Source organism: Fringilla coelebs (genome assembly GCF_963513975.1).
Source record: "Fringilla coelebs genome assembly, chromosome: 19".
NCBI lineage: Eukaryota > Metazoa > Chordata > Aves > Passeriformes > Fringillidae > Fringilla > Fringilla coelebs.
Genome location: NC_140045.1, coordinates 8,628,170 through 8,651,428, shown reverse-complemented (window position 1 = coordinate 8,651,428; position 23,259 = coordinate 8,628,170). Strand labels below are relative to the sequence as shown.

The following is a 23,259-nucleotide window of genomic DNA, read 5'->3' as shown; positions in this document are numbered from 1 at the left end:
AAGGGCTTTCAGCAGGAAGTCAGGCAATCAGTGTATTTGAAGTAGGAGGATTAACATTCTGTACTATTTAGTGCAGTTAGATTAATTCTTGGCTGGGACATTTTTCCCCTCTTCACCACAGGCCCATACAGAGCCCGCTCTCTTTGATATGCCAGCCCAAATCCAGAGTTAAGCCTGTCTAAAGCAATGATTTCAAACAAACCTTTCATCAGTTCTTACCCCAGATCATATTAAAGGAAATAATAAAATTACAGTGCATTAAGCCTGAGAAATATTCTTATTCCCTTTTTGATTTTACACCCATAATGAGCCCTAGCTTTCCCTTTTACATGTGCTAAATAGTTTGAGAAACTATCTAGGTCACTAAAATTGCCATCCCTGGTAACTCAATGATTAGGATTGTGTTCAAATAGCTGGAATGATACTACTTTTCAGATCCTCCCTTACCAAAAACCCACTGAACATTTCACGGCAAAAACAAATCATGGCACAAAACAGTGATGTGACGTCAATCCAAATACTCAACTTCAAATGTAACAGAAAGCCTAAAGGCTCTTCTATTTTAATGCTTGGGGTTTTGCCTACTGACAAGGTTTGTGGAAGTAACAAAAATGTTTACATCATACATGAATATTCAGTAAAGACTAGCCGATAAAAGATACTCTATGATGATGCTTTCAGGAAAAGAAATACATGTAAAATAGATTGTTTTCTACACCAGATAAGTTTTTTCTAGATGCCCTTTTGAAAGACAAATACAAATGTACTGCAGTGTGTGCAATAATACTCAAATCATTTTAAATACCTTCGGGAGGGTTTTATAGAATTTGACTTTTTTAAACAAAATGTACAAAATCCACAGGAATTCTGTAGAATGGTTATGTTGATAGAATTTTTTATATTTTTGTAGAAATCTATAGAGATACTGTTAAAAGTCTGTGCAGCATCTTGGCAACAGAAGCAGCTCTTATCTTCAAGTTTCTTTCCATAAACCTGGAGCCAGGCCTGCTCTGTTACAACACATAGAGCGTAGTTTCATAGCCTGCATCCAGGTTGTGTTCGGGAGTCAGCAGCTAAGCAGAAGTTCCACAATATTGCAGTGCTATTGCTGTCCAAGAACTGTACCCACATACCCTCATAAAACACACACACCCCCCCTCCCCCCAAAGCTCAGCCCCTGTCCATGGTGAAGTAGTTGCATGGCTCTCCAGTTCATTCAAGCACACCAGCACTTTACTACTGTGGATTTACTGTATGCAGATGGGGAAGGATATTTTGTTATTGCCAATCTGACACAATGGGGGAAAAGAGACTGCAGACCTGTCGGAAAGATGTAAATTCTGTTCTTGCAGGCCCTTGCACATAGAAGTGATTTTTTAAAACTTGGTTAGAGGTTTGTACTGTAGATATTTTGGAGAAGGACAAAGAACACTGTTTTTGACTTCTGTGGATTGCACTCAGCACTAGGTGTATTCAAGGAGAAAATAAAAAAATGAGAAAAAAAAAAGCATTACCATTGTAAATTAGGCTATGCCCAGTCTCTCCTTTTCTGCCCCTTTGGCTATAATAACCCATGTACACTATTACACAAGGTGAGTAGAGTAGGTGCAGTACCATAGCAATGTCCATAACAACCTAGTATATATGACAGAACTTTGTATTTAATAGTTAATATATTGTTATACTGTATCAGGTATATAGGCCAGAACAAGGTCTTTTGGTTGGAGCAACAAAAGGTGATACTCATGGAGAAAATCTGATTTAGATTTGAAAATTGGAAAAAGGACAGGATCTTTTTTTTTTTTAAAGAAAAAAAAAGAAGAAAAAAAAGTGTAAATCTTTACAACTGACAAAAACAAATGTGTCCTATTAAAAGCTTTTGAAAAGAAAAACAACTGTGCATTTCCCTTTTTTTGTTGTTGTTGTGGATGACAATCTGTATCACTCCAGGCAGTCAAGTCTTCAGTCATGTTTAAATTGTGAACCATTGGAGAAGGTATCAGCAGCAGTGGCCAGGAGGCTGGAAGGAGGATTGGGAAATGCTGGCCCTTTGTGGAGCAGTTTAATGTGTCTGCAAGCAAATCTGCCCTGGACACTGCCCAGGGTGTGCAGAGTGACCAGCAAGATCATCGGCTGTGCCCTTGTAGATCCCTCTGCTCTAGCAGGAAGAGCCCTGTGCAAGGCTTGAGGATGTCAGGACTGCAGAGAGAGAGATGCAGCTAATGGGGAGAAAGGACGGAGGAGAAGGGACAGATCTGGTCTGTCTGTGAAGAGGAAGATGCTGGACTTTTCCACTCATTCACAACTTAGGGATTTCCAGCCTGAAATCCAGCAGCGTCTCCTGCTGTCATTTAACTCCTTGCAAAGCAGGAGTTGGTGGGCATGGCACTGCCTGGGGGCTGAAGGGCAGCAGGGGCTCAGAGCTCAGGTACTGCTTAGGTATCACCAGAAGCATTTCATTGAATGGTTTGAGTTGGGAGGGACCTAAAGCTCATCCAGTCCCATCCCCTGCCATGGGCAATGACATCCTCCACTATCCCAGGCTGCTCCAAGCCCTGTCCAACCTAGCCTTGGACACTTCCAGGGATGGGGCAGCCGCAGCTTCTCTGGGTAACCTGTGCCAGGTCCTCCCCACCCTCACAAGGAATAATTTCTCCCTACTGTCTAACCTAAACCTGTCTTCCTTCTGTTTGAAGCCATTCCCCCTTTTGTCCTGACCTTACAGGACCTTGTTAAAAGGCTCTTCAGGGGTTTTTAGTGAATGACATGTGTAGGTCCTAACATGAAATCTCCTCTCCCCTGGGGAGCAGCCACTGGAGGAAGGAGCAGACACTAGGCACTCTGCAGCCCTGGTCCTCACTGCCTGGAATGATCTGATTTCTCTGCAGCAGGAGAGACCCTAAATTGACATCCAGACCAGTTTTGCTGTTTAGACAATGTTTTGATAAATAATCTCTCAGTAGAAAACAGCAGGAACGATACTAGTCCTTAAACAGAGGGAAAATGTGGATCTGTTCAAAGTCCTGTGCAAATCCACTTCAGGTGAGCTCTGTGATACGTCTGTGCTGTCCACGCTGCGGGGCCAACCACACCAGGCTGGAACCACTGAAATGCCTTCCCAGCCCTCTGGTCCTGGAGGATCCACAGGGCATTAAGGTAAGCTGGGCTGAGGCAGGGAAGCAGAGCCTCTTACAGGCTCAAGCACTTCACACCCCTCTCTGCTCTCAGGTGAGTTCAGTTCCTTAGGGGAACAACAAATCCCTTCCTTTCCAACATCAGGGTTCGGAGGAGCTTGTGAGAGGGCTTGTTTCTCTTCTCTGTTTCATGAGTGTTCCTGTATGAAGCTCTTCTGCTGAGTTTTGCTGTGGTTTTTCAAAGGCTCCAACCCAGGCTGGCTGCTCATGGGTGTGCTCTCAATTTCCTGAGCTTGGGCATGGCACTTTGTTATTCCATTTCTTAAGTAACTGGGATGACACATGGAACCAGGTTGCTTTCTGTGTAATGGCAACCATGCCTAGGGAAGCAGCAGTTTGAACTTAATTTATTTCTTAGTTCAGACAGGTGACCATGTCCTGCTTCAGCAGAGCATTGTCCCACTGTGTGCACACCACATCCCTCACCCAGAGCTCTTCTAAGCCCTTCAAGATGAGAAATAGGAAAGGCTTGTTTGTATATTCTGTATTTCAGGCGTTCCAGAGATACAAACTGAGACACAGAAACATGTCTAAAATGTGACCTGCACTAGAATGCCCCCAAAAGAAAGTAGGAAAAAAACAATTTAAAGAGATGGCTCCCCTTATCACCACCAGCACCATGTAAGGGACCCGCTGTGACGAGCTGACAGAAGTGAGGATCCTGCAGATCAAAGAGCTAAGGCCAGGGAAGTGCTGGGGGGACCAAACCCCACTGCCCGGAGGTGGGCGAGCGTCCAGCGCCGGCGATGTCCCACAGGCACGGCGGCAGCGCCGGGCGCGCTCCAAGCGCGGCGTTTTGCTCCCACCTAGCGGGCGTGGGGCGAGGGTCGGGCGAGCTGCCCCCCTTACCCGGGCTGGGACCGTCTGTCACCGGGGAGAAGGCTCAGCAGGACCTTCTGCCCTTCTGCCGCCGGTCAGGTGCTGTGTTCCCGGCTCGATGCTGCAGAAACAGCGCAGGATCGGTATGTCTGTGTTTGGCACCACAGAACCGTTCAGGTTGGAAAAACCCTCTAACATCACTGACTTAACCTGACACTGTCAATGCCACCACTAAACCACGTCCCCAGGTGCCACATCTACTTGCTTCTCCTGTTCCAGTGCCTTAGCACCCTTTCAGTGACGATATCTTACCTAAGATCTAATCTAAACCTCCCTGGCACAAGTTGAGGCTATTTCCTCGTTCTTTTGCTTGTTACCAGGAGAAGGACCCCAACCAGGCTGCACCCTCCTGTCAGGGAGTGCAGAGAGTGACCCCAGAATTTGAGGTGTGGCCTCACCAGCACTCAGTACAGGGGTATGGTCACTGCCATGATTCTGCTGGCCACTCTATTGCTCACACTATAGCTAGGCTCAGATGTTACCTTCTTGGCCAAATAGTTTCTTATTCTGAGGAGATTTTCAGTCACTGAATTTATAAAAATACCAATTATGGGAAGAGGAGAGGAAGGGTTTCTCTCACTGTGGCAGAGCCCCATGTGCTCAGCACTGTGCAAGCTGCTCAAAGCCACCATGCCCCTCACATCCATCACCACTGCTGCTCCCTGGCTGCTTGTGCAAAACCCAGGGAGGCAACGACCCATCCTGGGGCTCTCTGGAATCTCAGAGGCTGTGGCAGTACCTGAGAGGTATGCTTGTGCCTTCACCATCCTTTTAAACACATGCACAACACAGTGCAGGGTCCCCCGTGGGGCTGTGCACTCACAGCAGCTCTGATTCATCCACAGACTGTGAGATCTAGGGGGCTGTTTAACCTCTGCTCGGCCCAGTGTGGGAGGAGGGGGAGGATCGATCCAGCCCTGTGCCATGGCACAGGGTTTAGGGCTTGGCCGGGCTCAGGCTGAGTGCCTGTCACTAGATGGCAACGCCACGAAGTGGGAAGTCCCGCCGGCAGATTTGTGAGCACCAGCCCAGGCTGCACGTGAGGTCTCTGAAACTTGCAGTTCCTGTTTGCTTTGGTGTGGTCATCAGCGAAAGCCTCACCGGCATTTTCACAACTGAGGGATCTTAAGCTCGTTTTCATATGTTGTATTCAATGCTTAGTTACATTTAAAACACACTATTATAATCCTGCAGCATCCTCTGGTGTTTTCCATTACTGCTTGAGTCCCTGGATGCCATAATTGGCAAGTTTTCAGAGGTCATGAATAGATTGTCTTTCCTTATCTATTAAATACTTTAAATAATGCAGCCAAAGACCCTGACAGCTCCAGCTGGGAGCTGGAAAGGATGGTTAAACCACTTAATTGCTTACTGTGCTAACAGTTATTTTGTGGAAACAGAAAGCAGAATACAGCTGTTTTGGGGAAAACCAGGAAGAAGTGAGCATAGGAGTCATTCTACAAAGAATATACACTGAAGTGGACAGCATGTGCCATGCTGGCACCTCAATGGCAGCATGGAACTGCACTGCCACATGCCACCAGCTCAGTGTGGCTAAGGGCTGGTGACAACTCCATGTTTGTTCAAACAAAGCAGGACCAGGTGCTTGCATTTATGCAGCCACTGTGTGCCCATTTTTTGGTGAAATCCTGAAAAGCTTCAGCCCATTAAAAGTAGGAGGAGTTTGTGCAGTGGCCAAGTTGGCAAGGGAGAGGATAAGCTGTGACAATTGTGTCAAGGGCTAAAGTAGGATAGTTTGGGCCTTAGCTCCAGAAGGCCCAAGTGCTGTTTGTCCATCATTCTGAGCTCCACCTGCAGCCAAGCCACTCACAAGCCAGGGCGTGTTACATCTGCCATGGCTTCTGCCAACCTCTATAGGCACCTGAAACCATGTCTGTGGGATTATCTAGCAGGTGAGACAGATGCCCAGCGCATTTAGAGTTCAGCTACTCACAGCTGGAGCAGCTCCAGGATCACTTAGGGGTGATTTTGGCAGTACTCAGCATGTCTAAATTCTCCTGCTCATTGCTCTCAGTATGAAGTGCAGGAGCACTCATGCAATGGGGCAGGTTGGTATTACACACAGTGTCCTGGAGGAGTCATACAAACACCATTTTCTCCTTTCACAAAGACTTGATGAATTACGTGGACCCCACCTCGCCCTGTAGCATGAATGGCCTTACAGTGCAGCTACAGGCCAAATGGAGTGTGGACCCAAGTTCCCTGTGCTGGCTCCCCAGGGAACTGCCACCTCTGTACTTCCAGTCAGGGAATCTTGCCTTCCACTCCTACAAAGCCATGTAGCTGATATGCGCCCAAAAGCAGTGGAGTGAATAAAAACTGGGGCTGCAAATTCCCAGCCCACTACCTCATCTGTTTTATCATGGGATTTCTAAACGGCTCATTGCATGTTCCAGAAATGAGGAAATTAAATCCTTTTGTGCAAGAAGGTGTCGGAACTCAGGCCATCCCTTTGGGAGTCTGGAGTTGCCGGGACCCCTGCCGGGGGGCTCAGAGACCCTGGCACACAGCCCAGAACACCAGTGGGTTCAATTATGAACCATGGAACAAATTGCCAGCTTTGCATGAAGATCTAAAAGCCACAGCAACCTCAATAGTGTAATAATAAATTTATCACAGGTGTAAATGTATGTTTTGGGATTTTTAGTATAAAGGTTATAGGGACAAGATGGAGGGCTTTGGGCGTGTCTAGCCTTTCTTCTTCTTCTTCTCTACCTCCATCTTCAGTGGTGATGTTGGCACTTTTAGATTGGTTTAGAGTAGAAGCTCACTGTCTAATAAAGGTGATAGGTATTAGAAAATAATTGTAAACATGTTATATGTAGTTTTTAGTATATAAAGATAACACCACCATGGGGGCAGGCAGAGTGCCTGGAACTGTCCTGCTGAGAGGACCTCGGCAGGACAGGAGAAACAATTTTATAGATAAGATTTAATAAACAACTCCAAGACCAAAAATTGAAGAGCTTTGACTCATCCTTTGAACGCTGAAACAGAGACTTTTAGCACATCTCGGGGTCGCAGGCTCAGCGACATCCAAGAAGAAGGGAGATGCACATATTTGCAACAGCACTGAGAAGAAGAAAGCCCAAATCTGCTGCTACTCATTCAATGTTAACTTTAAGCAGAGTTTGTTAGAAGTTCCCATCTTATGTCTGTTAAAACAAGATGTCTCCCCCTTTTTTATGAATTAAATGTATAGGGCCTTGCTGTAAATGCACCCTCTTTGGCAGGCATTTTTTTCTTACCATCTGTAAAATGTGACACCTCTGTGGGTCTTGGAAAGGAAGCTGAGCCTCTGCTGTTCCAAGCAGAGAAAGAAGGTGATATTTATAGTCAACTAGCCCTAAAACTGTGACTTTCAGAGCTGCACATGCTCAAGACATCCCCAGCCCTCAGCTCTGAATGTACTTCTTTATACAGATCTCTTCAGGAGTTGACCACACTTCATCCTGCTGTTAATGCTTTGAGAATTGGCATGAGGCGTGACATGGCAAGCAGCCTGCCTCATACCTGGCACTGTGCTTACACAAACAGCTTCTCCCTCACGTTACCTCTTGTCCTGCCCCAGTCAATCTCTCCAGTTGATATCTAGGTGCTCCTGTGTGGCCTGGGTGTGCCTGGAGGTGCTTCCTGATTGCTCTGGCTTCACCCGCTCAAGGTGTTAGCAGGTGAAAAGTCCCTTACTGTGCACCTGGCATGAAAAAGAATTTTCAAATGCATTATTGCTGAATGGATCCAGATCAGATCTTGCCACTCCCTGGAAAGAGAATAAATGTCCGGTTAGAGGCGGTGAGTTCATGACTCCCTGACATTTGCCCCAAAGGTGCCATTTCATTTTCCTGCAGAGCCAGCCTGCATTTGAGAGAACATCACAGGAGTAATGACATGTTCTAGGTACCTCCATCTCCATTCCCACCATTGAAAGGAAGCAGGACCAAAGTGAGCTGTCCATGATAGTGCTTCAGGCTTTGCTTTGCACCAGTGTCAGCAGAATCCTTTACCACGGCCCTTCCCAGGAGCTTTTAAGCTTCCCCCTCCATCTTGTCTGTCTGAGAAGTTAATACTTCCTTAATTCCTGCCTTTGATTTTTCCCTCTCTGCTTGTCTGCCTTGCCAGACAGCACATGGAAGTCACTGCAAAGCCTGTGCAAGTCACAGTGTCTACTGTGAGGTCCAGGCTGCCCGATGGCTCCCCTCAAGGTCAGAAGGAATGCAGGGGGAGCCAGCATCCAAGCTGGCCCCTACTCATCACTACATCCCTCTTTAATGGCATTAACTGCTACTGACAGCAGAAGCTGCCCTCCATTAATTAGGAATATGAAACAAGTGGCAGCATTATTTAGGGCTCCCTATTTAGAGTCTTGTGAGACCAAGGGAAATATCCTAGTTCAGGACCCTCCTCTATGGATACAGCAGCAAAAATATGAGGTTCAACAGGATCACCAAAGTCAATAATTTAATCAGGAATTAATTCACACGTCAATTGGACTGTACTGCTCATTGATAGAGTAAACCTCTCCCTTCCTGTACACACAGCCTACAGTAGCTGTTTGTGAGGTGCCTCTGTACCTGACCCATCTCATAATATCAGAGGTTGTCTTAATTTTGAGCAAGAATGAGCAATTTTGCACATTCTCAAACTGTACCAAATCCTGCCCTTGGTGCAAGAAGCCCAGTGGAGCATGTCCATGTGTCAGGAGACATGAAATTCTCAGCACTTCTCTCAGAGCAGCTTCTCTCAGAGATTGTTGCAGGAGAGGAGATTTAAAGAGCCATAAAGGAGTAATTCCCAGATATTTCTGTGTTTTCTTACAACTTTTATTGCAGTGCAATTCCACTGAACATAAGTTTTGCAGTAAGACTTGCAAGGCCAACCCACTGTGTTCTCAGAAGATCTCATTCACCCAGCTAGGGCTACTCTAGTGTTTCCTCCCGAGGGCTGCAATGTGACGGCATTGATTACCCTGGCTCAGTCTGACATTTCAGATCTTGTAGGCAATCACCTGAGAACCTTATCTTGGGCAAGAGCTTATCTTTCCACACTAACGAGAACAGCACACCATTAGCCAGGTTATAGCAAATGTCTAAAGCAAATTCTTAGCAGTGGTCATGGCTTTCTCTGATAGTACTTTGGGTGGGAAACAATTCCAGTATCTCCGTAAAAGATTAGCAGAATATTTTTTCTTTAGGGATGACATATTTTTGGGACACAGCAGCACTGACCTTCTCTGAGGTACTGGAACATGTTGCTCAGAGAAGCAGAAGATGGATGCCCCATCCCTGGAAGTGTTCAAGACCAGGGGCCCTTCCTTCCAACTCAAACCGTTCTGTGATTCTGTGATTTATGATTCTATTCTACTCCTTTTTGTTCTGGTGAACATTTTTGACCACATCCTTCTACCTGAGAGTTCCACATGTTACAGAAAGGAAAGAAACTCAGACTCTTAAAATATTGACGTAGATTTGTGGCAGCAGGGTTACTTTGTGAGAGATGATGTTAATTGAACCAGATGCTGCAGCAAGTGGGTAAACAAGCAGCAAGTGTTGGACGGTCAATAATACTGTAGGAGTCCTAATAAAGAGGAAAGCAAACAGTGCTTCTGCATCACGGGGAGGTGAAATCCAGATTGTGTCCAAGGTGCTACTCTGCAAAACCTATTAGCTACATATAATCATGAAAATATATTGACTGAAGGCTTTTGAAAATGGATCCATGTCACGGGTTTAATCACACGTCTACAGCAGAAGCAATCAGCATCAAGAAAGAGGCTTAGCATGAATGGAGAAGTGATGTGATGCTCACTTAAGTCTTGCTGGTGAAATCACACTCCACAGGGGAGACAAGAAGGCTCTCCATGGTGTTAACATTTGCCTGAGTGGTCTGGATGGATGGACGCAGTCAGCCCAAAGCCAGCAAGTGGCCCAGCTTTGTGCACTCCTCAGCACACACTTCGCTTGAATCATAGAATGATGTGGGTTGGAAAGGGCCTTAAAATCATGTCGTTCCAACCCTCTGCCACGAGCAGAGATGCCACTCACTAGACCAAGTTGCTCAGGGCCCTGTCCAACCTAGCTTCAAACACTTCCAGGCATGGGAGTTTCCACAGCTTCTTCTTGACACGTGGGTACCACCAAAGCCCCTCCATGATCAGGGATGTGGCTGTCCCAGTAAGTCACACTGAGCTGGGATGTCACCCACGGCATGAGGTGCCCGGGCTCAGGAGGAGAGCAACTGCAGCCCATCATCGGAGCCAGCCCCGCCACCGCCCAGAACAGACCTCGGCCCGCCTGCCGGGCTCCTCCCGCCGCCCGCGGGGAGGGTGGGATGGGGCGCGCCGGCCCCACCGCCCCCGCCCCCGGCCCCGGCCCGCCCAGCAGGGAAAGAACCGGCTCCTACCTCCGCCCGGTGCCTGCTGTGCGCTGGCAGTAGCTCCGCGCCCTTGCCGCGGCCATGGAGGCTTTCTGCGGGTCCCGCTTCTGGGTAAGCTTCTCCTTCCCCTTCCCGCCTCGCGGAGGAGCCGGGGCAGCGCCGCGCCCGCTCCGCCCGGGCATTCCCGCGTGTCCCCGGGCCGGGCCGGAGCGTGCACGGGCAGCCCGGTCCTGCGGCTGCCGAGGGGCTGGGCGGCGCCGGCCCTCGCTCCTGGGGCCGTCCCAGAGCCGGCGGTGCGGTGCCTCCGCTCGGGCAGGAGCAGCAGAAGGGCCTCTCCGTTCTGTTCGTCCTTCAGCATCTCCACGCTAGAGTCAGGACCCCATCACAAAGCATCCCACGGGGGATGCGGCTTTCCCAGCATTGTCCGCCTCTGGACCTCACACTGATGAACCCGGGGCTCTTCCTTTCTGTTTTAGCGCGTATTCTGCTCTTCGGAGTCACTTCCATGACTTGGCAAACTGCTCCCCGTTCAGTGCTTTGTTACTGGTAGAAGAGGGGTGGGTTCGTGGCAGCCGACGGTGGTCACCAGCCCCGGAGGATTATGGTGACTTCTGTCAGTACTCGGACCCCTCAGCCCTTTGGAAAGCTGATTGCAGCGGGCGCTGGGTTTGTAAGCGCAAAAGTTTGGAAATTGCTGCCGTGGTCGGTTCTGATGGTTAGAGTGCCTAAGTCCTGTTTCCCCGAGGTACAGCGTGGTGTTTGCCTCTCTCCTGTGTAGGCAGACACTCAGACCATGAGAAGCCATGGGGATTTGGGCTCGTATGCTGAATCTGGAACTGCCCCCCAATGAATAAGTTTTTGTGTGTCCCTTTTTCTTACACTTTAGCTCAAGGAAGATTTTTTTTTCTAATGAGGAACCAAAATGAAAAGGAATGTCTGAAGTTGCATCACTGCTGCAAAGCTACTACAGGACAGCACAAGCAGTTGACTCTGAGCACTTAATGCTGAATTCTATCATCAGATAACTAATTACCTTTCAATATCTGTCATATTATTACTATTTAAAAGAGGAGTTTGGCTCCTTGGCCCCTTGGTTACATTTCTTTGTTTGTATTTCATTTTCAAGTGCTCTGCACTCTCTCTGCCACAACAGCTGGCAGATAAGCTTGCTCAAACAAGTATTTTTGTGTATTATTTCTACCATCAACATGCTAGAACAAGAACAAGCACAAACAGATTGACCCTGCTCCCTGATCTATTGGCTGCCTCCAGAAGCAGGTCTTACCTTCTCAAGGAAGGCTGGTAGAGCAACAGCTCTTGTAGCAGTTTATTGATATGTTAATGTAAATAGCCAGACAGATTTCCTGGATTGAAGTATGAAGTAAGTGTATCATTCTGTACTTTATGCTGTAGTGTTGCACTCCAGCACCAGCATGGTGCCCTCTATGTTGCTTTCTGGGGTCTGTGCTCTCTGTGGACCTATTTTCTTTTTTCTTCCACAGGTGCTTGGGGTCAGAACAACTTTCAGTCTGTTTAATTGCTTTAAACAACTCTGAGAAATTTAACACTGGGACTCCATGACCAGCAGGTTGAACTCAGTGGTTACCCTATTTTTTGGTAGTATTTTCTGTTAGCAGGAGTGCACACAGTGCACTGATTTTATAGGATTTTTTAAGTGATGACCAGGTAGATGACAGCCACCTTGAAATGACTTGCTGTGCAAATATGTTGTTCTATAAGAAAATGAAGTAGAGGCTTCTATCTGAAATCTGCCCACAAAAGCTGGCGTTTCTGTGCACCAAACTAATGAATGGTGTCCAGCTTTGCAGTTCAAAACAAGAACTTGATCAAATATGAACCAGTATTAATGTTCACTTTTTCATTAGCTGATGAACTTAGACTGTCTATTTTTTGTCAAAGAAAATCTAGACATTTTTGGAAGCTGAATGTCATACTGGTGTCAGTTTTAAAACTCTTTAGAGTGAAAGGAAACATGCTGCTCCAGTTAAAGCAGTTATTTGTTTTGGAGTTTAAATCAACTACAATACTCTTCTGTTAAAAGGGGATGAGAATAAAACCAAAATAGTTCAGAATTAACTCATGAAAATGTTTATCTTTAAGTAAATCAACTTAAATAGATTATTGATTTATGTTGGATTTTTTTGGCTTGTTGGAAGTTTTAAAGTTTCAACTCCTCACCCTGATTCAGGGTGGGGAATTTTGCTGGAAATTTTGCTGATGGCATTTTTTGTGGGTTTTTTTTTGCAGAGGCAAAATGATTTCCTGTTCAACCCATTTCAGAAATAAGAAATGAAAGGGAACGCTGTAGATCACATTAGAAATCTATAAAAGCTTTTTGGCTTCCAGCTACTGCTTTACCTGTTGAACATGGAATCAGCAAATTGCTAATACAAATGTAGGTTATTTATACATAAAAGAGGAACAACTGGAATATTATGTTTTTATAATGCATTATGAACAATCTCTGCATCTGAACACTTGGAGTCATACTGTCTACTTCAGCTGGTAGTATCTCCTAGGAGTGTTCCCATGCTAAATGCCTTTAGGGAGGAGATGAATGTGATAGCACATACCCACACAAGGCAGGCCTTAGGTGTGTTCTTCACCAGTGACCATAATTACCTCCTTTTTTTTGTGTCACATATTTGCTGTGTGATAGTAAGAGTGCTAAACAGGTGTGCCAATTAACGTGATCCACACTGTCCATTTTGAGAAGCAGATACTGGTGAATTGCCACTTTTTTGTTGCTTGTGTCCTCCACTGTAGTAAAACATGAGCGGCTTCTCTTGAGTGGAGAGCCAGGTGATCTCCTGGAGAGTGTTTGCTGCACAAGTGTTTCGGCCTAGTGATGATTAAAGAGCACAGATTTGGAAAAAAGGGAATTCTGTTCCAGTGGAGAGAAATCTTGTCTTTCTGCAGCTCAGCCTCTCTGGGTACAAAATGGCACAGTGGCTGCTGTGAGATTTCGTTAAGTGCTCAGCGCTGGTGTTGAGTAATGTTGGGATGAGGGGCAAAGAATCGCCTTGGTCTGCAGACAGTCAAAGTGCCTGGGCTTTAACCAGTAGCTTGTATTTTGGGTGGTGTGTTCTTTTTAACAGCATAAGTGGGAAATGAAAGAACACGTGATAGAACATTTCGAAGGGGAGACCACAATTTCTCAGTTCCTTTTGGTACTGCTCAGCTGACAGCTCAGTTTTCTTGTTCTCCCTGTGTCTTGGTATCATGACAGATGTCTTGTTTTTCCCCAGCCCATGTGGACTGCTGGCTCCTTCTTCCTCCAGAAGCTCTTGAGTAATCCAGCAGGAAATTGCAGCAATTCTCAAGAGTAAACAATACTTCAGTCTTGGCTTTGTGATAGTCCCATACAAAGCACCCCTTTAACCTTTAGGTTTGTGGGTATTCCTTCACCTTGAGTCAGTGTGTCAAATTTTGGTAGATTTGGGCTAAAAGTCATGCTGCTCTCTGAACCAGCAGAGCAGGAAAATGGATTTCCAAAGTGCCATAAGTTTCCCTTCTGCATATCTTCTTCTTTTGCTGCATGTTGTTTCATTTATTTGCAGTTGAAGATGACTCAGGATGGCTGTAGTAAGGCAGAAATATTTCTTTCAAGGAACATGACAAATAGTGTGTACTTGTAGCATGTGCACCAGTCTATTTAAACCCCCCCCACAACATAGGAGGTTTGGCTCTAAATTAGTAATAAAACATTTAATTTTAACAATTCCATTATATTTTCAGCTAAATCAGTTCCAGCAGAGGATGAGCAAAGCAGAAGGTGATAAGAAATTACTGCCAAGGAAGGATCCTGCAGTTGGGTGGTATGATCCAGACTGGCTATTGTTTATATTTTAGCTTCCCATTCTGCCACCCTGTGCTAAACACAGAATGTTCCTTGTTTATAGATATTTAACATGATATAGATCTCCATATAATTTTTATTAACTGCATCCAACTTCAGCTGAATCCCACTCCTATAAATCTCTTCTCAAATAACTGCATGAGGTACCTGTGTTCTTTCTCATGTTAGGTGGGAAATCAAACTAGTTGACTTTAACAGTCTCTTCAGCCATCACATCTGTGAAGTTATGCTCTCTCAAAAGGGTAGCTAGGTTGGCAACATCCTGAACTTAAAATCAATTAAATACTCAAGCTCCAACTCTCCAAGATTTTCAGATTTTTGACATGAGTTGGATGGAAGCTGCTCCTAATTGATTTGTGTCAGAGAATCTCAACGTCAGGAGCAAGATAAATATAACTATTTAGCACTGAATTTGGAGTATTAACCAGGACCTAATACCATTCATCTGTGTGTAAATGGCAAGACTGTATAGTCAAATAGCCTGGATTTGACCCTCTTTGGGAAAGAAAAAGTATGGATGTTAGAGCTGTGAGCAAAACTTGATATCACTGAAAGCTGCCAGTATCAAGTGAGTCCTTGGGTGGCGTTGTCAATTAATGAAACCATCAGCTTTCAACTGTTCCTCCCTGGACCGTTTTAGCTTATGTGACAGAGCTGGTAGCTGTGATGTTTGGGACTTTGGAATGCTATACAGTTTGCCTCCTGAAAAGAAATTATATGGGAACTAAATCCGAGTCACCTGAGGAGCCCCTTAAAATGTAGCTAAAATTTAATTGCTGTACTTAGGAATATAAAGCATTTTGAGATGGGCCTCACATACCTGGTAGGCAAATTGCTGTGTCATGGCAGAGATAATCCTTTCCTTTCAACGTGTGCAAATTTGCAATGTATTAAAATAAGGAGACTATTAGTGTTTAAATTTAATTTTTTTATTTTTAAAAAATTCTTTTGAAAAACATTTTAAATGAAGTCATTAATTTTTCCCAGTAAGCTCCTGCTTGATTTGTCTCCTGATCCCCCGTTGATTGCGACGGGCCATTATCCACTTGCAAATTCCTTGGCTAAGCTTGTGGAGAGCGGGGTGGCCATGAGACAGAAATCTTCCTGGGAGTGTGCCCAGGCTTTTGAACAACCAACAGCCCTGATTGCATGCTGGGCCTATGTGAGTTGGCATCTTGTCCCTGTGCTAATCTCGTGGTAGCGTGAGAGGTGAAGTCAATGCAATAAAATATAGATAATTTACATTAATGTCACATGCCAGTGTCATAAAGCCCTAATTAGAACAAAATGAAAAATGAAGGAGATTGAGAAGAGAAACTGTTTCATAGGAGTTGCTTCAAAAGTCAAAAATCAGTTTCAGAAATAATAATTTCTATTTTCTCTCTGAAACAGATAATGCATTTGACATTTTTGCAATTAAAAGAAAAATTCTCTCCTTTCCCCCCCAGTTAAATGATTTTTTATTCTAGAATATCTTCCAACTGCTCTCAGAGCAGCACTGATGGCAATTTTTCTGTATCAATCCTTTTAATTAGTAGTACACATCAGCCCAACTGGATGGGGTAGCTTAAAATGGCATTACAGTGGGACTGTGTCATTCACAGCTGTTTATGCTTTTCCTGTCTCTTTAACTGAGCTACATTTATGATGATCCTTAAATGAACTGAATTCCTTTAACTGAAAGGAGATGGGATGGCTTAAATCAAGGCTATTCCCTGGCAGTCATGATCACAGTGGTCTGCACAGCACACCCCACTCCTTTATTGATGCTTGCACAAGGCCATAGGAAAAGCCATCAGTGATGCCAGTAACAGGAAGTTTCCTCTTCAACAGTATATAGCTGTGGTCAATTTTAAAAGACAGTTGGAAACTTCCTTGTGTAGGAACAATCCTGTTTCATTTTCTTCTGAATGCTGTTTTTGATTCTAGAGCGTTTTTACCTGAATGATTGCACCATGCCCTCCCCTCCACAAGTAAAAAACGTCCCTCTGTCCAAGCAAGAGGACTGAGTGTTACTGAAACAGCTGAAATAGATGGATTTTACTTTTACTTTAGGTGTATGTTGTGTTAGATCCCTATATATAGTGTGGTCTCCTTCTCTATCTCCCTGAGGCTACAGGTGCTTTTCTGAAAAGAAAAGCCCATTACCTGGCTTCCATGGCTGTGGGGAATATGAACCTGCCCTTTTTTACCATCTAGTACTGCTGTCTAGTCCTCAAGTACATGGCGTGGTTGTTAGCATTTGTGTCATAAAACTTCACCTTGAGCAAAAACCTGTGACGAGTTACTCCACAATCATAAACTAACTCCTACAGGCTCTGGCCTTCTGCCAGGCCTATTTGATCCCTTAAAATAAGCCACTAAAGATCCTTTTATTGCTAGAAAAGAAAGTTCAGCTTCCTGCCCAGTGTCCTTCACTAATGTAGAGAACTGGTGCGGTGTGCTCTGTAAAACAGGAGGATACCATTTCTGGTTGTTAGCTGTGTGGCTCATGCAGAACTGTAAGTGCTTATGTCCCTCAAACCCGCCTTCTTTCTGAGCAGTGTTGCTGCAGTGAAGAATGTTGTTACCTCTTGCCCCTTACCAGGTAGGGGAAAGGTTGTTCTGTAATCATGAGAAAGAATTGGGTTGTGCAGCAGCCACTCAGAATTAATGAAGCATCCAACTCCTTGTGTAAGGGTGGCGCCGTTCCTTTGGAAATGTAAATGGGAGATGGTGCTCTGAAAAGCCCATTTGAAACTGGCACTCTTCTGGAGGCCTGGAGCTGTACTCGCTGGCATTTATGCTCTAAAATTACTATTAGAGTTGGTCCTAAAGAATTTATTAACAGGGACCTAGCAGAGGAGGTGGACAACAGGTAGAAATGGGAGGTGAGCCATGGAGAGGCTGAGATGAAGCTTGTTCTGTAGCTAAGACTGAGCCCTGGTAGTTTTAGTGTTGCAGTTCAGATCCACTCTCGTTCCCGGGAGAAGGCAATGTGGTAGAGCCAAGAGAAAGACATCCTTCTTATTTCTTTCCTTTCCTTTTGATTTTTTTTCCTTTATTTTTTCCCCCCAGGCTATGCAAATGAAAGTCTGTGGCAGGGTATTGACCAGACCTAAGGGCAGAAGGGCAGGGAGAGTCTGCTTTGCATTTTAATTCCCACTAACAGTTTGTTCTACATTAGAAACCATTCCCGTGTTCATGTACTACAGGAGGCATTGTTACTTTGAGTTATTCACTTCCCTATCTTCCACGCTGCATGTGTACCTTCCTGGCCAGCTTTCCAGTTTGACTGTTAATCTTCTGTAACATGCAAACTAGCGATGCCTGACACGGAGTCACTGATAGGGTTTGTGTTAGCCTTGGGTAAAGTGTGAATGACTTCAGCCCAATGGCCTTCACCTTCCAGCAGATAAAGGTTGGGTTTGTGTTTCCTGTGCTTTTCACCAGTCTTTTGGAGCTGTAGAAATTTAGAGAGAAGCATGTATTAATGTATCCATTTAAAGGAGAGAACTGCTTGACGCTGCTGAGATGCTGTAAGTCTTCCCCAGGGTTTGGATGCTCTCTATTACTGTTTGAGGAACATTACTTCAAGATTTTAGCTTTTATATTTTTCAGATCCTGTACTGCATTAGTATATAACTCTGAACTCTGTATAGCGTGTGAATAAGCTCTCTTCACATTTTGGTCAGACAAAACAATCCTTCCACACCTGAGATCCAAGGACATACTCTGGCTCAGCCCCTGAAAAGTATAAACAAAAGTGAATGGGGGGGAAAAGGGGGGTGTTGGGGGCAGAGCAAACTGGGGGAATATGACTTCATTACCTGAAGCTGTTATTGGAGGATTAACCCCTGATATGCAGATAAACCAAACTTATAATTGTCTGAAGAACTTGTGACCCTTGTCCATCTTGAGTGTGGCCTCTGCAAGGCTTCTGCATTGCCCAAGGTGTACCTGTTGAAGGCCTTTAGCAAATACCTACTTTATTCTCTTAACTCTATCTAGCCTCTGTTCTAGATAGCCACTCCATGGCATCATAAGTAATTATTTTTACTGCTGGGTAAAGCCAATGTGAGGCAGCTTTATTTTAAGCTCCTGTATTAGAGTAGGAGTTGATTTAGGCTTAAACTCAAGACCAAAACTCCAGATGGTCTTTTTCAGCAGGCTTCTTTAACATCATCTGGGGATTTTGGGAAAGGCACAGACAAGAATTTCCCTGTCTCTGTTTTGCAGCTGAGTTCTAGACTTTCTGTTTGTTCTTTAAATGCTGTAATGGATGATGTGCAGGAAGCCCAAGATACTGGCACTGAACTTTTGTTTCTTTTAAAGGCATTATCAGTTTCAAGGATGGCTTTTTCAATAGCAATTTTCTTTTCCAGAAGGGAGAACGTATAGAAAGTATGAAGTATTAGAGAAGATTTAATGCTGCTCAGAGTCTCCCCTGTTGAATACCTTTCTGTAATGAAAGATCATGTATTTAAAACTAGTCATTTAAATGCAAGTCCTATGACCCAGATTGTCCTTAATACAAAAATTCTATTTATCTAAAGACAGTCTGGGTGTGAAGGGTGTGAGTGAAAGCTGTGGCAAGGGCCCCTGTCGATGATATCCTTAGCTGATCAGGAGAAAGTCCCACTAATTTGTAAATTTTAAACTCCAAGAGACCCCTTTTCTTCTGTGAAGCTGTTACAAGCATCTCTAATCTTTTCTCATGGGTCTTCCCATTGTATTTTAGTACTAGAGGATTAAGTAAATCGTGTGCCCAGGGAGTTCAGTATAGTTGTGTGGTGAGTTCTGCAGTACTGTATCTCACCAACAGAGCCTCCAGCATCCAAGCATCCAAGGGAATGCTGCTGCATTTGGCAGTCAGGAGAAGCCGCAGAGCACAGTGAGCCTGGATTAGTAATAGGTCGCAGGTTGTTGTCCTCAGCACTTGCTTGTGGGTCAGTGGGATGACAGCAGTGCTGACTGGGATGCATATGCTGGCTCTTGTGGTTTCCTTGGAATGAGTTTTGTGGAGAAAATTGTGTTTGCCAACATTTGCTGCTGAGTACTTCCCCTTGTGAGGGAAATGTCCCTGTTGCTGGGTCACCACAGCCCTGGTTTGCAGAGCTGCCTGCCGTGGGCTGCACTGAAGGGCAGAACTGTGATGTCCAGAGGAAGGTGAGCAGCTCTCAGGACAGCACAGAGCCACGAGCCGAGGAACAGGGGAGCTCTCCAACATCAGTGTGTTAGACCTCTTTCAGCAGCAAATCCAAGGAAAACCCTCACACCCAGACAGTCCGAGGTGGGTATTTTCACCCTCAACCAGAACAGGACACAAGAAACATTACAACTTGCTCTGTTTCCCAGGACAGAATTCAGAAAGACAAAGCCAAATAAAGCCAGAGCCTTGAGGGCAGGAGGCCAAGAGCTGGTGTCTCCCTTCAGCCATTGCTTCTTGTGCTTGTTCTCCAGCGTGGAGTTCAGTAACTTTACTGCTGTATGGAATATGTAACAAAGTTGGCTTGCTCAGGAGAGATTGTATTGAACCTTGGTGTCATATTCTGACTCAAAATGAGTTGTTTGGAGTTGGAGTGGATGTTGGAATATGCACTGTCAGTGTAGTGATTTATAAAGCCGATAAGTGGAACTTCCAGCTCCATGAAGACAGATCCTGCTTGATAAAAAACACAACTTGAAGACTCCCTGACTTAAAAGTAATAATAATAATTCATTGTAGAGTCCCTGTTACATGAAACATACATGGTTTAACCCCAGCCACTTCACTAACCCTTTCCACTTCCTGCTGGGATGGGAGAAGACTTAGGAAAAAAGTAAATCCCATGGGTTGAGAAAAGAACAGTTTAATAATTGAAATAAAAAATAATAATAATAATTACATAATTGTAATGCAAAGAGTGACAACCAAAAAAGAGAGGAACAGAACAATGTATCAGCTACCAGGGAGAAAATAAATGAAAGTATATTTAAAAAACTAAATACTTACGAACTCTGTCCCAGGACGCATGGTAACATTAGTCCACTCCAGACTGGTCTCAGGGAGAGCAAGTTACTTGTACAGAATTCAATTACTTAAGTACTTTAGGCACTGTGTCTTCTAATAGGGACCCCTCTCCTATTCAGGATGAGAACAGTCTGCTCTCAGAGCAGGAGCAGATCCTTACAGAAACAGATCTTTTCCAGGAAAGCTTACTTTTCTGATCCAGGATAGAATAAGACCTGGAAAAACATCACCAAGAAGCCAGTAGTCAGTCCTGTTATCTTGGCCACAGGTCTCTCCTTCAGCCCACATCCCTGTTCCCATGTGCTGTGCAGTAGTAGGTTCTTAGGTTCGTGTTGGCCATCACATGGATACTGCTTCCTGTAGTTTCACATAATTTTGGAAAGGTTCCACTTTTATTCTCAGGGATAATTCTACAAAATCTCAAAATCTAATGTGGTTTTGTTTTGTTTTGTTTTTTACAGAATTTTTGTTTTCTGGCCAGCCACATTTTTTACGTTCAGAAGTGCAAACCCTTTGCCTTGTTTAAATAAGAGTAAATGAAAACCTTCCAATGGCTTGGCAGCCCTGCAGTCTGTGTCTTGGATACAATAGGCAGCTTGTGTTCAGTTCAGAAGTTAATGGACATCTGGGGCAGTTTCTAGGTTGCTGTCAGACAGAAAGCTATTCATGACATTTTGGTCCTATAGGAAAGGTTTAAATTAAAAAGTGGGGGGAAGGTCCTGTGAATATCTTTTCCATTAAACAAAGTCTTTTTTTTATTCTGAGCTTCAGCTATTGCTATTCTTTGTCTGCTTTCCTTTTTTACAGTAAGCAAAAGGAGCACAGTTGCAAACATGCTCAAGACATTGCTAAACCACATGTAATTTAAAGAGGAAATTAGTATTTTGTTGAATAAATGAGAGTAGATAAGCTCCTACTTGGGAACTAAAGAGCTCAAAGCTTCTACAGGACATCTCCTGCCCCAGGCAGGGTAGCTGCCAGAGGAGCTTATTACGTTAGAGATGCTGAAATGTTTTGATGATGAGCCAAAAGATGGGTGCTCTTTAAATGTTTTCATCCATTCTAGTGCCAGAGATCTGTTGGCTGGAGGTAAACACAAAAATAGTTTGAATGTGGGGCTGGAGTTTTGTTTTGTTTTGATCTTGTGTTTGAATTGCTGTGTAATTGCCCCTGTGTTGTTGATTTGTGGCTGAAGGTTGCCTGAGGTCTGAACAAACCTGTTGAGAAAATTTGGGCTGGTTTTATTCTGCTGACCCATGCTGGATGCCTGACTGCCTCCAAAAAAAGCCATTTCTTGGCTGGAGAGGCACCAGCTGTGTGAAGGGTGCAGTTCAGTTATGGAGCTGGAGGATTTGTGCCAGCCTTCACCATTGCCAAAGCTGAAGCACTGAATGACAAATGTGTCGTGGTTCAGCCAAACTGTCCTGCAGCCAGCCAAGGCTTTGTAGTCTCATTACACTTAACAAGCTCGTTCATGTGTTTGTGGACAGGTTCAGAGATGCACATGCCTTCTGACACATCATCAATTGTAGCAGATGCTGAGATGGCCAGAGCCCCATGGCGTGTGGAGGCTTAGAGAGAAGGGAATGCTAAGTCATAGTAGCTATGCCTGAAATCTTCATCCCTGTCCTCCTGACCTAGCTTATCTCTCTGTGACCCCATAGGCCATTCTCCCTAACCCTTACAATTGGTCAGTTCCTGAGCCCCCCTAACCCTGTATAAGAGGCCACCTTAGCCCATTCTGGTAGAAGAGCTGCTGTCAGAACCCTTCTCAAACCCTCCAAATAAACCATCGTGGAACCATCGGGGCTGCCTTCTCTCTCTCTCCATCTGCTTCTGTGGAAGCCACTGCTGGCCGAGCACCTCAGCAAGCTAAGAGCTGAAACTATAAAAGAGCTGAAAATCACTAAGAGCTGATGATCACTGAGCTTGCTAAGATAGCCAAGGCTGCAGGGCACTTAGGGCTCAGACACTCGGCCTGTGGAAGGCTGAGCTGCCTGGCCCAAGACTGCTCGCCCGAGGCGCCTGGATCCTGCACCGATCTCGCTATCCAGCTAGAAGCAGCCCAGTGGCATTTCACAATCAATGAAATGGAAAGATTCTCTGCAGGTTGTGGCTCTTCAGTTCTCCTAAAATCAACCACTACTTTCAGCATTCAGTCTCTTTTGCAAACAACAGCAGGACTGAAAATACTTTGAGAAATTGATTCTCAGAGCAGTCTGTCACAAGGGATGAGAATTGGCTCCGTGTAACTGAAACACTTCAGAGAGCTCACGCCCAAAAATGATTAAGTAAATTGCTGTAGTGCAGAGATAAGGTATATTTGAACCAGGGATATCTTAGTTTTATCATCATCTTGTTAATGACAGTACAACAAAGTCATTTTGCATTCCCTGCGAGTAGGTATTTATCTACCACAAGATAAGATGTTTCATGAGGTGACAAAATCCAAGTTGTGAATTTCCAGGAGGTTTGATTAAAACCAAATTCCCCTTCACTGTACTGAAAGTTCTGTTTTAGTCTGAACTCATGTAACTGTGTTTGCATGCAGTACATTCAAATCTTTAGGTACAAGTGCTTATGTGGCTTGTGGTGTTCAGGATCACAGCTGCAAAGCATTACTTGAAATGTTTCCAAGAAAACCTGATTCCTACCTGCATGTTCAGTACATTCCTTTTGCCTTTGTTTAGAACAGGGAAGTAATTAAAGTTGGAAGCATATGAGTAAGAAGGACAAAGTGTTAGTCAGAAACGGAGGGAATTTTTCCAGGTCAGCATAAGATTGGTCTAAATCTGATCATTTTGTCCAGTCCTGGACAAGACATTCTTGGTGGATTAATTCTCAGATGGAGATTTTTTCCTCAGGAGCTTTATTTAGCAGAAGCACTCCAGGCTGGGAATGCCTGAGGAACATGGTGTTGT

General features: G+C 44.7%; 1 protein-coding gene across 1 annotated transcript in view; it reads left to right on the top strand.

Annotated features, from left to right (window-relative positions):
- Window positions 1-10,494: 10,494 nt before the first annotated feature.
- Window positions 10,495-23,259, top strand: part of ABCC3 (ATP binding cassette subfamily C member 3) — a 48,190-nt gene continuing 35,425 nt past the window's right edge. Inside the window, exon 1 of the mRNA XM_084218385.1 lies at window positions 10,495-10,577. Within this exon, the coding sequence (XP_084074511.1) occupies window positions 10,548-10,577 (30 nt within the window). The 5' untranslated portion in view covers window positions 10,495-10,547. The remainder of the gene's footprint in view (window positions 10,578-23,259) is intronic.